The sequence below is a fragment of the Tauraco erythrolophus genome, chromosome 7 (genome assembly GCF_009769465.1).
Source record: "Tauraco erythrolophus isolate bTauEry1 chromosome 7, bTauEry1.pri, whole genome shotgun sequence".
Lineage (NCBI taxonomy): Eukaryota > Metazoa > Chordata > Aves > Musophagiformes > Musophagidae > Tauraco > Tauraco erythrolophus.
In genome coordinates, this window is record NC_141471.1 from 42,886,241 (window position 1) to 42,901,580 (window position 15,340).

The following is a 15,340-nucleotide window of genomic DNA, read 5'->3' on the forward strand; positions in this document are numbered from 1 at the left end:
TAGTGGTGGGTGGTGATGGCTCCTTCTATGTGTGCAGTTTGGGGGAGATTAGAAGGAATTGCTTTGAGCTTCCCTGATCCTTGCAGTCGTCCTCATTCCAGTCTCTTCTCTCGTTTCGCACTTGCTTTCTGAGAGGAAGCTTTAAAAGTCCCTTTTCCTCTGCTCCTTGGCATTACTAGTGCCTCGACTGTAGGGCCTGGAGAGGAAGGTGAGACACGAGGACCGTTTAAAAGGAACATGACCCAAACACAGAGCGAGATTGTCAGTGGCCTTTCTCTGTGTGTGTTTGTGTTCACTGTTTGTTCCCCACGCCCCCCATGGTGTCTCCTCTCCAGGTTGGGGTGTGTGGTGGGGGGGTCGCTATGTCGGATGACGATTCGAGGGCCAGCACCAGCTCCTCCTCATCTTCATCCTCCAACCAACAGACAGAAAAAGAGACAAGCACGCCTAAGAAGAAGGAGAGCAAAGTCAGCATGAGTAAAAACTCTAAGCTGCTATCTACCAGTGCCAAGAGGTGAGGCTGCAGTCCGTTTTCTCACTGATTCAATGCATCTTCTCTTCTTCCTCATTTTATTTTACTCTGTTCCTCCGCTGCTCTTCTGTTACTCCCATTCCTCATCTCTGGCCTTTATGCTCAACCTTTCCACGTGAAGCTGCCATTATCTCACTTTTTTCAGCGCCTCTGTGCAGCAAGTGTCTGCCCAACTTCACTGCGCTCTGCTATCCCTTCCTGCGTCTTCCTCTGTTCCATCCCAGATGTTTCCCTGCCTCTTCTTTCTTCGGGCTGTTATTCTGTTCCTCAGTTATTTCCACTGTCTTTTCCTTTTTCCTTATTAGCATCAGTTATAGGGATGGGGTAGAATGAGTATGTAGGACTTTAATTCTTTCTCTGCTACTGGAAGCTATATAGTCCTGAGTAAGGCATTCAATTTCAATGTCAGTTTCCCTCGCTGTAGGATGGGATTGATCTAGAGTGGCTTTTTTCTTTCCAGGACTGCTTTGGGGATTAATTAATGTTTGTGAAGAGTTTTGAGTTTGCTTGCACTGGGGGAGTGCGCTTCGTGCAAGTGGTGTGATATAGCCCCAAATCTTCTCCACCAAATGTATTACTGTTTTTTCTGTCTGCTCATCACTTACATTGAATTTACAGTGTATGGTTGGATATTGACTAGAATAAATAATCTTCAGCAGGTCCACTTGTGGATATTCTACTCTAAAATAGATTTTGCTCACAGCGGAGAGTGAGTTGGGTTTTTTGAGAGCGAAATTATTTTTATTCCATAACAATGTCTACATGGGGGAGGGATGCCTGCATAGAATAGTAATTCCAGAACAGCTACGTCAGTTAGTTTTCTTCACCTGGACAAACTCTCAGAGCCACTCAGCTTTACAAAAAAATTAAATAAATTGTTACCCTTTCTTACTTATTCTGTATTTCACCTAAATTCAGCACCATGCTGCTCCAGTGAGCTAAGCTGACAAGTGGAAGTTTTCAAGCAAACTTGCAGTACTTCCGTAAGAATAATAAACCATCTTGCTGAACAGCTTTGCCAGGCAGCGCAGAGAGGTTGTATCTGTAGGTGTCAAAAGTGACTGGGGTTTTATGCAAATGCCTTGTCATTGCAACTAAGTTCTCTGTGGCTTTGTAGAATTTAGGCATTTTGGTTATTCCAGATCTCCGCTCAGCAGGTTTCCATGGCGAACTGACATGGATAGTGGCGAGCGGTGCTTATGTGTCATGCCCTTAACTGTTTTAAAAAGGTTGTAGACAGCCTAATGTGAGAAGGCTGTGGTTCTCCTGTATGACAAGTGGAAGAGAGGCAGAAGGTGCTGGCTGAGTTTAAAGGAGAAGAGAGGCAGACTGAGTGCTGGGTGGGGAAATCTGGAGGGGAAGCCTGAGTGACAGCAATGGGACTCGAGGGAAGGGGATGATAGCTGGTTGGGCGTTTTGTGGCAAAAGCAGTGTGAGCCCAGAATAGTCTGGGCAGGGAGAACAGGGTGTTGTCTGAACATGGTGAAGAGAGGGAGCGTCTGGAGTCCTGAGGGAGGGGACATGGAGCTGTTGTGTGGCTCTTGGTGAAGAGAGGGGAGAATTGAAGGTGGCAGGAATGTGCAGGAGCCTTGGACATAGATATTCACCTTCCTTTAAGTGTCCTTGGGAATGGCGCAGTTACTCACTTCCTTGGCGCTGGTGTTTTTCCTCAGGCTGGTGATGGGAAGCTGGCGGGAGAGGTGGAGAGAGCCAATTTGGCAATGACTGTTTCTCTCAATCCAGCAAGACATTTCTTTTTCAGGCTGCAGTGTCCTCCCAGCACTTGGTGCATCACATTTGCAAAGGGTTTCCCTCGTTTCCAGGCTGGTTGGCAGAGTAAAGCGGACAGTCTTTTCCACAGCCCCTGTGTGGTTGGCATCTTTATGGGAGCATACAACAATGCACCTGTCTGGGTTCAGTGCATGGTGGCTGACTGCTTTTCTATCCATCCCTGTAACAGGGCACCTGTCCTGCTTAGCGTGCTTGGCCTGGGGGAAGGCGGCAGCTCAGAGTACCTTTCTCTTATGTAGTGCTGCAAACTCACGGTGACAGTACGTCTGTAAGGCATACATGTTGACTGCTATCCTGCACGGTGACTTACCTTTGTTCCTTCTTGCTTTTATTGCCACAGGATTCAGAAGGAATTGGCTGACATCACCTTAGATCCACCTCCCAACTGCAGGTTGGTGTCCGTTCCTTCCCTGAAGAGGGTGGGGGAAGGTGAGGGGCTGAAGCATGCCTGTGCGTGTTGTAGCTGTCCTCAGAGGCCCTGGACAGAGCAGAGAACTGGCTGTTTAGGTGGCCGACAGTGCTTTTGTGAATGCTTGGATGACATTAAATAGTTTCCAGGTATGGGGGCCTCCAGGGATTATATGCGTTTTGATACGAGTTTTCTGTTTGTCTTTGGGATTGTTCTGTTTTGGGGTTTTTTAACAATTGCATTTCAATCTGTTATACTGCTTTGTGTGTATGTTTCTGAAGCTGGCCTATAAAGAAGAGTGTGAAAACTTTCTTCTTGTTTGTTTTTTTTCTGGTTTATAAATCTATTGCCTGACTGCACTAATCTTATATAAACAAGAGTCCTGCCAAGGAAGCACAGAATAGTAAAACGCTACGAGGTTTTTAGCTCAGAGTTGTGTTGTGAACAGTAACAGTGGAAGAGAAGTGCGAATTCGTCACTCAGTGGGTGCCCAAGAGGAGCACACATGTCAGCTGATGAAATAACAAGCAGGGATATTCTGTTGCCCTTTATAGAGCAGCTTGTTTTTAAGTATGTTTTAGAAACTTGTACCGCTTATTTAAAACATCTAGCAGGTTGATTTGGTTCATTGCATGGTGGCCTGAGCCTCTTCGTGTTTGGAGAGGAGACTGTAGTAGTGTAACGTCTTTGTTTGTGCTTGTTCATTGGAGAGGAAAGTGGCCTTTGGTTTGGTCTGTGGTCACTGTAGTTGCCAAAGCACACCTGTGTTCCTGTCTTCTTGCTGTGGCTGAGGTTGGAGGCCTTTTGATATTGGCAATAGGAGCAATCAGAATTCCGTCTACAAATAATTGTTGAAGTTGGTCTTTTTAGTATTGGGTTGTCACCCACAAATGCACGTGAACCTTTTTATTGAAGCTTTTTGCTGCCGTTAGTCTGCAAGGAGGCATTAGCGGAAGAGTTAGCCTACCAGGTCCAGAGCTACTCTTTCAGTACCTGTACCAGTCTCAAGGATCATAATTAATGAAACAAGAGGTGGGAGGAGGCATGTGAGTAGAGGTCTAGGCTGATACTAAGATTTTTGTGCCGTTCAGAAGATAACCGATGAGCTTGGAAATCTTTAACTGTGACAATATTGTTTTAGTGACAATAATGACTATCTGAATATTATGAGAGCTTGCAGCTCTTGGGCTGGAGATTTCTGTCCTGTCTGCATCCTGGGTCTGTGTCACGATGCATCAAGTCCACATGCTTTCGCCTCCTCCTTCCGCTATAACCTGGTTTTCATGGGAAAGAAACCCAGAAGCACGGCTCACAAAGGCACTGTGGCTTGCTCTGTGTATAACTGAGTCTGGATGATCAAGGTGCTGGCACTGCAGTCTGAACTTTGCAAACCTATCCAAAAGTTGTGGTAGTATACGAGTATGTCAGATTGCAGGCTTCATGCGAAGGTTTGTGTAAACAATATTCGAACCCTGATTTGTCCTTATTTCAATTGGCATCATTCACAGGTAAAAGACAAGCTTGACTACGTGTCAAAATGGTATATGGTTGTGGGTATTTTTGTTGGTGTTTTTGCTGTTGTTTTTTTTTTTTTTTAAATACATAGACCACTGAGGATAATGCACTTCAAGGCCCACATAGTTAAGTTTGTGTTGTTTCAGACTTTATAAATATTTCTAATGGTAAAAATTAGTTCATAGAACAAGTAGTGATGATTAATCTTCACCCATAATGCAATTACAAGTATTCTGCAATCCTTCCGACCTTCAAATGAGTGACAGTGAAGGCTGGCAACTCTTGTAAATAATACATGAAACTGCTGTAATTGTTACTGTCGCTTAATATGTTGCTAGGTAGGAAAACGTGAATGGAGGGGTTTGTGTGTGTGTGGGGTGTGTGTGACCAAAGGAGTTTTGGTATTGCTCATTTTGGGGTGAAGTCATCCTACTGCAGTAAAGATAGGGCTGAGAGTGAAGGCACACAGCTCTGCTTATGGCTAACGAGGTTCCAGTTGCGGAGTCAAGCGCTGGGAGTTTGCCTCTGTAGCAGCTGGTTTGTAGCAGGGTAGGCAGGTGCCGATTGCCACAGCAGCCAGACGAGTTTCAGCTATCGGAGTTACGGGGAAAGTTCACCTCTTGTGGAAAAAGAAATAGTCAATTTGTGAGTGTGAGGAGATTAAGCAAGTGAGAAACTCATGATGTGCAAGGTTGCCAAAATTTGCTCTGGGGAAGCCTGCTAACAGTGTCACTGCTTTCCTTTATTTATTTTTTTTTCCCTTCGTACGAACGTTATTAGCATGCTGTGAGGGAGGTATTAAATGAACTATGAAATACATAGTTCCAGAACTTAGTTTCAATTTCCTGCCTTCATGACTTTGCTTATCCTCACCTTTCCTCTGACCTCCAGGCCCTCATCTCTCTGCTGCCTTTGTGGCTCTACAAACTTTTTTCAGGTGTCACTGGAGAGGAGGGCAGTCCTCTCCTTTTAGACATCTCACTCTCTCCTGCAAGACTAATCTCAAAACTTACGTATTCAGGGAGCTGTGTACGATACCAGATAGTACCTGTTCTGCTGTCAACTTTAGGTGTGCTGAAGTCTCACAAGTCACATTTGAAAATGTGTGTCTGAAACTGTATCCTGTGCTGTGTTGGAAACGTCATATTCTTTTTTTCCACTGGATGTTTGTTCTTCCACCCCTCACCATCATCTTTGTATTTTCCCCTGTTCTGTGCTGTGCCTGATGTTTGATAGCAGTTTGTTGTTGGCCATGCTTTAATTTTTGGCCGCATTGCAAGTGCTGTTCTTCTTCCAGTCTTATTACAGTAATGGGAGTTCAAGATATTTAACACATCCCAGAGCAGCCCTGCATATTGAAAGGAAAAGCTTTAGGTTGTAAATGATTTTTAGTAAGAACTGTTTTATTTTTCTTCTTATAAAACAGCACATATAAGATGCAATTACAAATAATGAAAACCATTTGATATTTCAAACAAAATAGCTTAAAACCAAATGAGTTTCATTTTTATTTTGTAGCTTGCAGTGATCGTATTTTCATGTGTGTAACCCACAGATCAGCTGTTTAAAAAAAAAAAGAACAAAAAATAAACAAAAAAAACCCAAACCCCAAACACACTCAACACCCTGTGATTGAGCAGCTGTGTGGGTTTTACACATGTGTAGGCAATAGGAAGGGAAGTTTATCCCAGAACTACTTCTCCCCTCAGTAGTTTCCTTATTTCTGTTTTTCCATAGCTTGCCTGTATCCCCAAAACGCTTACCTGTGCTCATCTCTCATTGACTGCTTCATCATCTTTTGTAGTCCCTTTGCTCCTCGTGTCTCCCTTCCCAGCCTGGGATTTTGATTTTAAGGCAGGATAGTATAGTTACTTGTACAGAGATGCAAAATATGTGCATGGAAATGCAGTGTATGTTTGGCCTGCATTCAAAAAATAGATTTTTGGATTTGAAGACATTTTCTAAAAAGACCTATTTAATACACTTTACAAATGTGTGGATTCCTGATGTAGTCAATGCTGTCCTCATAAGTGTCCTAATGTGGTATATGCGTAGCATTTGGCTACTTCTGAGTGGTTCTTACCCTCTTCATCCTTTTCGGTAGGCTGGTGCTCTATAGGTCTTTAACTTTCTGTTGTCTGCAAGGTGATTTGACTTCTGATATTAATACTGAATTATGAAAGTTAAAGTTAAAAAGTTTTCAAGTTCAAAAGGTGGTTAGTGTGAATTGGAAAATAACTTTTTGGACCTGAAGTATTTCACATCTTTTAAGAGCGTACCTGATGATTTCTTCTCGTACTTTCTATTATATTAGGAAGTTGTAACTCTTTGTTTTAGAACTCCAAGAAGATACCTAGAGACTTTGGACTTTTGGTCTTCTGTATATGTTGGTGATAGACGAGTGTGTCATGTCTGGGCATTGGAAGTCTGCATTCACAACTGCAGATGTTCAAAATACAGTTCCATCTTGCTACGTAGGCAGACCTGATCTTTGTTTGTAGATAACACTTTTATTGTGCCAAAGCTTTCCTTCTGTCACTGTGACAAGGTTTCTAAAGCTTTAACAGAAGTTAATTAAAGCTCTAAGTACTGTTCATTCTCTTTATGTCATTTTTTTGACCTCTGTATGTAAGCATCTCCTGATAGTAAATCTGCTAATTGCTGTGAGGTTATGAAAGAAATGTTTTTCCTCATTTTCAGGATGGGGAGTTGCAGCACACAAAAAACAAGTGACTTGTCCAAGGTCACTGAGGAAGTCTGTGGCAAAGTGGAGAAATGAATGTAAATCTCCTTTGTTTCAGGCTAACTTGCAGCTGAGCTGTTCTCCTGGAACTGAGTGCGTTGGGTGCATTATGAGCAGGGCTTTGAGTTTGTGCTTTATTGGGTGTCTGGTATTGACTGTATGTAAGCATGGTAATTTAATGTTATTTTTCCCATCTGTGTAGAGGGACCAAAATGGATATTAACTAGAATTAATGTTTTTTAATCTTTCTTACCCAAACTGAAACAAGTTTGTCTCCACATGGCTCATTTAAGTCCATATAGGCAAGACCAGCTGTTACTTAAACAAAAATAATGTTCAGATCTTTACTGAAGGAGGCATTTGCCTGCAAGGCTTACTGTTGCTTCAGAGTGAAATGCTATCGCAAATTCATTATTTAAATAATAATAAAATACAGTTGTGTTTCCTGGCTCCTTCAGCCCAGTTTTTGTAAATTCACAGAATAAGGACCAGATCTCCCTGAGAGTCTTGTGAAAGTTAACTGTCAGCACTTAATAAATACATGTCACAGTATAAATGGTGGAGAGAAGTGTTCTTCACTATAATGTGTGGAATATTCATAGTTCTCAAAACTTTGCAGTGTGGAATTAGGATTTCTTGGCTAGAGAGAAGTCTCCAGAAAATGTGTGGCTCAAAGGCAGTTTTGAACTCAATAGTTTCATATTATAATTAATATATTTCATCTACATACCAAGAAAGTCTGGCATTTGTTTTGATTACGTTTGGTTTTATGGTGCTTGTAATCTTTTGCAAATGTATTTTCTCAATAACTCCAACTCCAATAATGCTTTAAGTGCTTTGCTTTTAAATCTAGTGTATTATCTAAGGATGGATTTTCATTGCTAAATTATAATATCAGTGTTGGTTTTATTATTTTCATGCTTGGAATAGTCCTTCCTGAACATAGCCATATTCTTTCTGGTCTTACATTCTGTAACTAAAAATCTGCATTTCAGTGAGGCAGTTTTTTTAATGTGCACACTCCAATTATTAGATCAAGAATGACACAAATGCTGGGGTTTCCTTCATTGTGGAAAAAAAAAATTAAAAATTGCAGATCATGTTTATTGAAAATTATTGCTTGCAAAAGTGATTTTAACACTTTTTTTTTCTTTCCCCCCCTCCGCCCCCCCCGCCGTTGTTTCTCTGAAATGGGAATGTTTTCTGTGAGAAGTTTCCAGCCGTAGGATAGGAAGGACCTTCATAATTGGTACTGCGTGTAGTTGAAAAATATCTTTTGTCATATAAACTACCAGTGGTTCAGCATTCCCTCCCCCCTTTGTTTGGCACATGATCCCTGGAGAAATAACTCTTCCTTTTGAAACGGTGTATTAACTAATTTAGAGATCCTCCGCAGCTGTGTATGGTCTGGCTTGCAAACCGTAAAAATAATACCATTTCTACACTCGGTGAATTTGAAGTATGTGTAGGTAGCAGTCCTGCAGGCGAAGTCCTCTGCCTGACATACTCAGACAATAGCTGCACAGGAGCAGCTGCTTTACTGTGGATGGATTAGTTACTGTTACAGGAATTCACCTTTCTGAAGATACTCCTGGTTTTATTTATTGGCTCCCTGTAAAAATCAGAAACGTTTTGATGGCCAAGCTGCTCGGACGCTGTGGCAGGAGCTGGCTGATGCTGTGGTAGATTTTGTTTGGCACATTCTGGCTCAGTAATTCCCAAATGAACTGCATTCTGTGCTCTTGCATGCCAAACATCCAACCGATGAATCTTGAGAGCGGCTGTGAAATTGTATCATGGCTAAGAACAAAGAGGATTGAAATCCCTTCTGTGCACACTCTCTTGTATACCACTTAATTTTATTATTTGACTTTCAGCTTTGCTGCCCTTGGAGGGCACTGTGTAACTGTGTTTATGATGCTGCGTATATGTTTTATCTGACAAATTCTAATATTTCCTCTTGGTTATGCAGTCTTTAATTTGGTTTCGTTTCTGTTGTATTTCAGCTCTGCTTGCCTAGGTTTTTGTGTCGGATATGCGCATAGCAGCAGGTTGTACGTCTGGTTTTGTCTGGAGAAATATTCATGATATGTATATGGTACTTTATAGACATAAATAGGAAACACTGTGTGTGGAGTATTTATACTTGGAGGGCTTGAATCTATCTTGTCTTTTTATATGAAGACAAAATTATCCATGGAGTACTGGCTAGTCTAGGGGCCTGAGAAAATGATAGGAAGATGATAGGAGATGGTTTTGTGTTTGAGGATTTCAACAAGGGCAGGTCGCTAGTGACTGGGAACTTGGTGGTTTCTGAAGAATAGGTTGGTCTTGAGAGCTGATAAGATGCCATCTGACAAGATGTTAACTTTGGCCCTCGCTGTTGAAGAGTGTTGTGCTGGGAACGGAGACAGAGCTCACCTGCACCAGTACAAGTTATGTTGGTGGATTAAGGTTATTGATGAGCTTGTGTGTAACGAGACTTCTGCAGCCTCTGCCTGAACTCTTCTGTAATGGTACATGACAGACCAGCCTTCCACATAGCACCTCTTTACAAGTGTTTAATCTGCTAAAGAAAAAGAAGATATCGTTTTATGTGAATGGGTTAAGAGATTATTGCACACTTGTGCAGACTTGCACACCACATATAAAGTTAAGGGCAATGGTTTCTCCACCAAGGAAAGTGCTTTAAACTAAGTTAATGATGTGATTTAGTCATTATAGTAGCATCTTGCCAATCTGTACATTTATTTGAATGAAATAAGTTTATACTTATTTTTCCCTCTGAGGCTTAACACTGGAGGTCTAAATAGCATCTTCATTATTTTACAGAATGAACTAGAGAACGTGTATTGTCAAGTACTATAAATAAACTAAAACTGTCAGAATAAACACTGTACGCTCTGGAATTCAGAGGGGTTTTCTCGTTTCTCTTGCCAATTTGCAAATTTCAGTAACATGCAATTGGTCTTCCAAGGCATTTGTGGAAAGTATAATGGTTGCTACAGTGCATTTAATACATATTTTCTGTGCATGAGGGGCTAATTGACGTTACCAGGAGAACATATCGCAGATCTGTATGCTTAACTTGCAACGTCCAATATGCCATGTTCTTTTCTTTATAAACCTGGACTCCCTGGAATGGGAGGTGGGGGAGAAAAGGAGAGTGGGGCATGCAGATTGTAGCTCAGGGCAGATGTAGTGTTTGATTCCTCACACTCCCTCCAGTCTCTTCCGTGTTTCCACAACTGAAAATATAGATCAGGTAAGATTAGGTTGAGCTGTTCTGAGAACTGGGTCCGGGCCAAGTTTTTGCAGTTCAGTTGTTTAAGAGAAAACACAAAGTAATTGGATTAAAGAGACTGTGCAATTAATGATGTAGAGTCCTGTTAAATTTCTTTGCTTCTGTATTTCTGTGAATCAGTGCAGAATTGAGGGCTTGATTCCTCCAAGGGCTTCACCTTTTAGAGTCAAAAGTGAGTGTAAACCAAATCATCATCTTAGATGTATTTTGCACTTTCTTTGTGTTAGTGTAATGATTATTTAAGAGATTAGAGAACTGCATTTCTCATCTTTCCCTGAGTAGCTGCTGGACTTGCTGGAAGCACAGAGAATCTTGAACTGGTACTGAGAATTGTAAAGGCAGTAGTAAATGCTGTGGGCTAGAGAGGAGACTCTTCCTGAGGCAGGTGGACTTTAGTGCTACTTCTGCTATGGGTATCTGAGCAATAGTTTTTTGCCATTGAAGCTAATTCCAGTGTCTATTAAGGAGAAATCAGGAGAGGGGTCTTGGGGTGTTTTTTCTTTCCTTCTTTTGATGGCTAGGATCCTACGGAGAGTTGCACACAGAGGTGAAAAGATGCACAACATTAAAAATTAATTCTGAAGTTGAAGATGTCTTTTCACAATAAATGAATTGATGAAAAGAAAAATACTTCTGGTGAGGACTCAGAACTTTGTCAGAGTTTTTGGAGACAACAAACAGCAAAGCCTTAGGGCGGTAATGATCATTATACAAGGAATCCTGTCAAGGTAACCGTCTCAAAGGTTTTGCGTGCAGTTTGAATATCTTTGCTGAAACTTTAAGGTGCTAATTTAGATGATAACTGTTAAGGATATGTCATATGTTTGAAATTTTCAAGTGGACAACTACTAGAAAGTCTCAGTATGTTATTTAGTATTGTAAACAAGTGTATACTGCTCTGAGGAGTTGCTTATAAATGATGGAGGAAGTGTAATATATTTAATTAAAGCAGCATTTAACCATTGCAGATGGTTTTGAAAGATTGCTAAAATACACACTGATGCAGTAACATAATTTGGAAGCCATTATATCAATACCGTACTATACCACAAAAGGTCATTTCATCTGAAGTTTCTGATCAATCAAGCTGATTGTTGTAATACTGTATTTGCACTTTGTTTCCTGTATGTCTTTGTAACCTTTTTAAAGGAGATAAATTAGGTGATGCATGCAAGCATTTATAGTTGGTGTCCTCCTTGGCTTCTTTGTAAGTAGTTTATCAGTAAGAATTGTCTAGTTTGGGTTTTGATGGGGTAGTTCTCAGTTTGAGAATCTCAACATATTTTGTAGTACTTTGACTTCTGATAAAAGTATTTATGCCTACTTACACTTGGGGATCTGTGGGAGAGAGGGAGAAGACTGAAGGCTTTAAATAGCTGTGCCAAATAAAATCTCAAAATACCATGAATTGACTGGTGTTCTTCATTGCATTAAAGTTGTGGCTATACTTTCCTTCCCACTTCAAATCAAACTTCAATAGCACCGTCATGATCTAGGAAATTGGACAAGAATTTGTGTAGTAGCAACAAGATTAAGCTAGGAGACCTAGGTAACTAGTGTCAGGCCTTCAGCTGCCCTGCTGCTTGTCTCTTGGTTGCATCCCAGGACTGAAGCCTCTAATGAAATTTTAATACTTTCTTTAGAGTAGTGTTTTTTCCAATTTTTTCCATCCCCTCACTCTGATTATGAGGTTAATCAGATTGCAGGCATTGGTAAGACTGAGAGAATGAATGAGTTGCAGGTGAGGAATGGAAAAGGACATAAAACCTCTCAAGGCAGAAGGGTGTTGTGCTCTATGGAGAACAAGATCATGCAAGGCATTAACGGTGAACGTAAGGGGCAGCAGAGAGAGATGGCCCATCAGGGTGGCTGAGACAATTTTGCGCTGGGTGCTGAAACAGTTGCAGCCAAGGTGGAAGTGGAGACAGACTGATTCTTTGTCTGCTCCAGCAGTTTAACTCCACTTTCTTACTGCATTCTATATGGAGCAGAAGAAACGGGGCATCCTCCTGTTGAATGAAAGGAGAGGACCATCCGTGGGTTAACCTCTTCTTGAGCATGAGTGAATTTTTAAAACAGGCAAGCATGCAAGCTGCAACAATAGTTTTTTGGTGTGCTGCTTGTATTACTCTCCTCCTGGGAGGCAAAATAGTCATATAGCAATAAAGTCAACGTGTTTATACAGTCTTACACTGTTTATAATGCTCTGTAAATCAAAAAGGCACAACCTACTATACCTTGAAGAATACATGTAACAGATGCCCAACAGCATTTTTGCAGGTTTCCTTGAACCATTGCGTGAGCCTCATGCAGCTCTTGACCCATGGATTGTCCTCCTATATCTTTAGAAGTGCATGAGCAAGATGTGAAGAGTGGGAGAAGAAAATTGGGGAAGTGATAGCAAGAAAGGAGCAGAGGGAGAGAAAGGCAGAGGTGTAGAAAGGGAGGGAGGAGGCAGACAAGGGAGAGAGAAACAAGTAAGCAAATAAAAAAGGGTAGGAAAGTTCAAAAATCACTTGAAACTCAGTCAATCCCAATCAAGTAGACAGATATTAAAGATAGGAAGTTGCAAATTTAATTTGTTGAAGGCCCTGTGAACCTATGTTTTCCAAAGAAGCATGCTTTGCTTTTGTAGCAACTGGAAGAGAAGCATGAGAAGAACTGTTATTCAGTAAATTCCATAATACTAGAAACAGAAATATTCACTGAAACTGTTAAGAGAGTTTCTGAACAGATTAAGTCCTTCTACTCAGTATGCAGTGGAGTTCTGGAAGCTGCTCTTGCATGAGGTTGTGGAGGCAGATAGTATCAGCACACTCGAAAATGATCTGAACAAATTCATGGGTAACAGGTCTATAAACAGACTGCAAGAGAAAAGTCAGGGATGTACCTACCCTTTAGTGTCCCTAATCCAGTGTCTGTGAATGCTGAGGGAGTACAAGGGGAATGGATTGTTTCCTTGATCCATTTGACATCGCTTTTAGCCACATAAAATGTTCAATTTCTGCCCTTTATGGAACAGTTCTCACCTTTCTTCTTTTTATGCTTTGCCATTTAAAGCGAGCTCTTGTTTCCTGTCACTCAGCCACTTCTCCTTGCTTTTGTGAAGGGTTAATCTTCATGCGTTTGTCTTGCTGAATTTAGACTGTAAAATTTTGAGGGCAAAGGACTTTTCATTTTTGTCTGTGTTTGCAAAGTGGTATGTAAATTTCCAGCTATGTTTAAATAATAATAGAGTAGGTTTAGTCCTTGGACTTGTAGATGTCTCCTTATCCCCCCTTCCCCAAAAAATGAAGTTCTGCTTATGTTGTGACATTGCGTTATTTTTTTTTCTTATCTGATTGAGGTAAATAGCAAGTTGTTTTATTCAGCAGCTATTGTATTATCTTGAATATGTGATTTGGTTGTTTTCCGGTTTTATGCACATCAAGGTTATCACAGCTGTTACTTTGTGATACTACTACACTGTAATAGGATAATGTGTTTGGAGATATATTAGTGTCGGGTTGTAGGGTTTTTTTTCCTGGATAGTAGCAGAGAAATAATAAAGGTGTCCAACAGCTAATATCTTTGCTGTCTTTGTGCTCCTACTTCACCTTCCACCTCAATAACTAGGAGGACTGTAACTATTTGTTAGGGAAATATTAGTTAAATTGCAGAGCTATTACAGGTGCCGAGACATTCCAATTTAAAGTACTTAGTATTCAGTGTGTGTACTTAATTCCTAATGACTATAAATGTTATGTTACATTTGAGGTTTTGTAATGTACCAGGTATGTCTTGTACATTGTTTTTTCCACAGAAAATGCAAATTTTCTAACCCATAGATCGTGCAAGCTGTACTTTCTACATTGCTTTACAAGGATTTTTCCTTTACTTTTCATAGTAGTGTCTTATTTATGAGGAGATGTAAAGTTCAGACGAATAATTTAGCATCAAGATTGTTCAGGTTCATGCTTCTCTGCAGTGCTAAGTACTGAACTAGCCATTTAGGACATATTTAATAACTAGTTCTGCATTTTGTCAGGAAAGTCTGAAAACTAGGGATTGGATAGCAGAGCTGTTTTATGGTAACACTTTGCAGTGGGGGTGCGATGAACTGGCAGGGTCCAGCCGTACCCTGTAGCAGCAGAGTAAAGGGCTGGGATTAAGTGGGGATGTGCTGTGACCCCTCCTATGGCTGGCTGAACAGCTGGATGGGATATGTTAGTGGTTCACAGCTTGGCTTAAAGAGAGATAGGAAGGAGTGCTGATTGGGAAGGAGACTTGTCTGTTACCTAGTGAAGTTGGTTCTATTTGCAGTGGTCTTCATTGATTCAGAACGAATGGGGGGAAAAAGGATGGAGCTAGAATTGATGGCTGAACTATGACACACTAGGAAAGAGTGAAAATATAGGATGGGGTTAGATGTAACCCTTAAAAGCATAGAGCAACAGGGAAAAAAATGCATTTTGCCAGATCCCTTTCCAGTAGTAAACCTGTCAGTCTCTCGCACGATTCTCAGCTTCCTCTGCACTTCTTTTCCAGGCTTTCTCTCCATTACAGTCTAAGGCGTCCCAAGTCACTGATGTGGTGTAAGTTCTGCCAAAGAGACCTTGTCTGCCTTTTCTGGCCTGTGGAGCTGGGCCTCTTTCTGCAAAACACCACAGGCTTGTAGGGAACGGTGCTGGTGTCTTCTGCCTCCTTATCCTGCTGAGCTGAGCAGGTTCTGGCCCCTTCTCTTTCCTGATGACTGTACTGGTTCTTCAGCACTAAAAAAATTACATCTGTCAAAGTCTGCAGCCAGTGCCTGCAGGGAGCTGAAGAGGCAAGGTTGTCCTGTTGACAGAAAGAAGATATGTATGGGGAATTAAAAAATAAACAGACAAAACTGTTCTTGTTTTATTAATTTACTTGCAAGTGAAGTAGCAGTGATCAGCTAAACTACTGAATGTGTATATAGATATTTATTTTTTTATAACTGCTTAAGTATTCAGATCACAAATCAGAGCAGCTTCATGAAAGGGAAAGTGTTTTTAAAGTACTTAAGTGGGCAATTGGGATACT

The 15,340-nt window shown here is 41.0% G+C and overlaps 1 protein-coding gene across 2 annotated transcripts in view; it reads left to right on the forward strand.

Annotated features, from left to right (window-relative positions):
* The first annotated feature begins 347 nt into the window (after positions 1 to 347).
* The window catches only part of LOC104378433 (ubiquitin-conjugating enzyme E2 E1), a 45,046-nt gene continuing 30,053 nt past the window's right edge, over positions 348 to 15,340 (forward strand). Inside the window, exons 1-2 of one of the 2 annotated variants that reach the window (XM_086614483.1) lie at positions 348 to 514; positions 2,664 to 2,714. In XM_086614483.1, coding sequence (XP_086470609.1) covers positions 363 to 514; positions 2,664 to 2,714 — 203 coding nt within the window. In that variant the 5' untranslated portion in view covers positions 348 to 362. The remainder of the gene's footprint in view (positions 515 to 2,663; positions 2,715 to 15,340) is intronic. The other variant, XM_086614484.1, reaches the window with a different exon arrangement.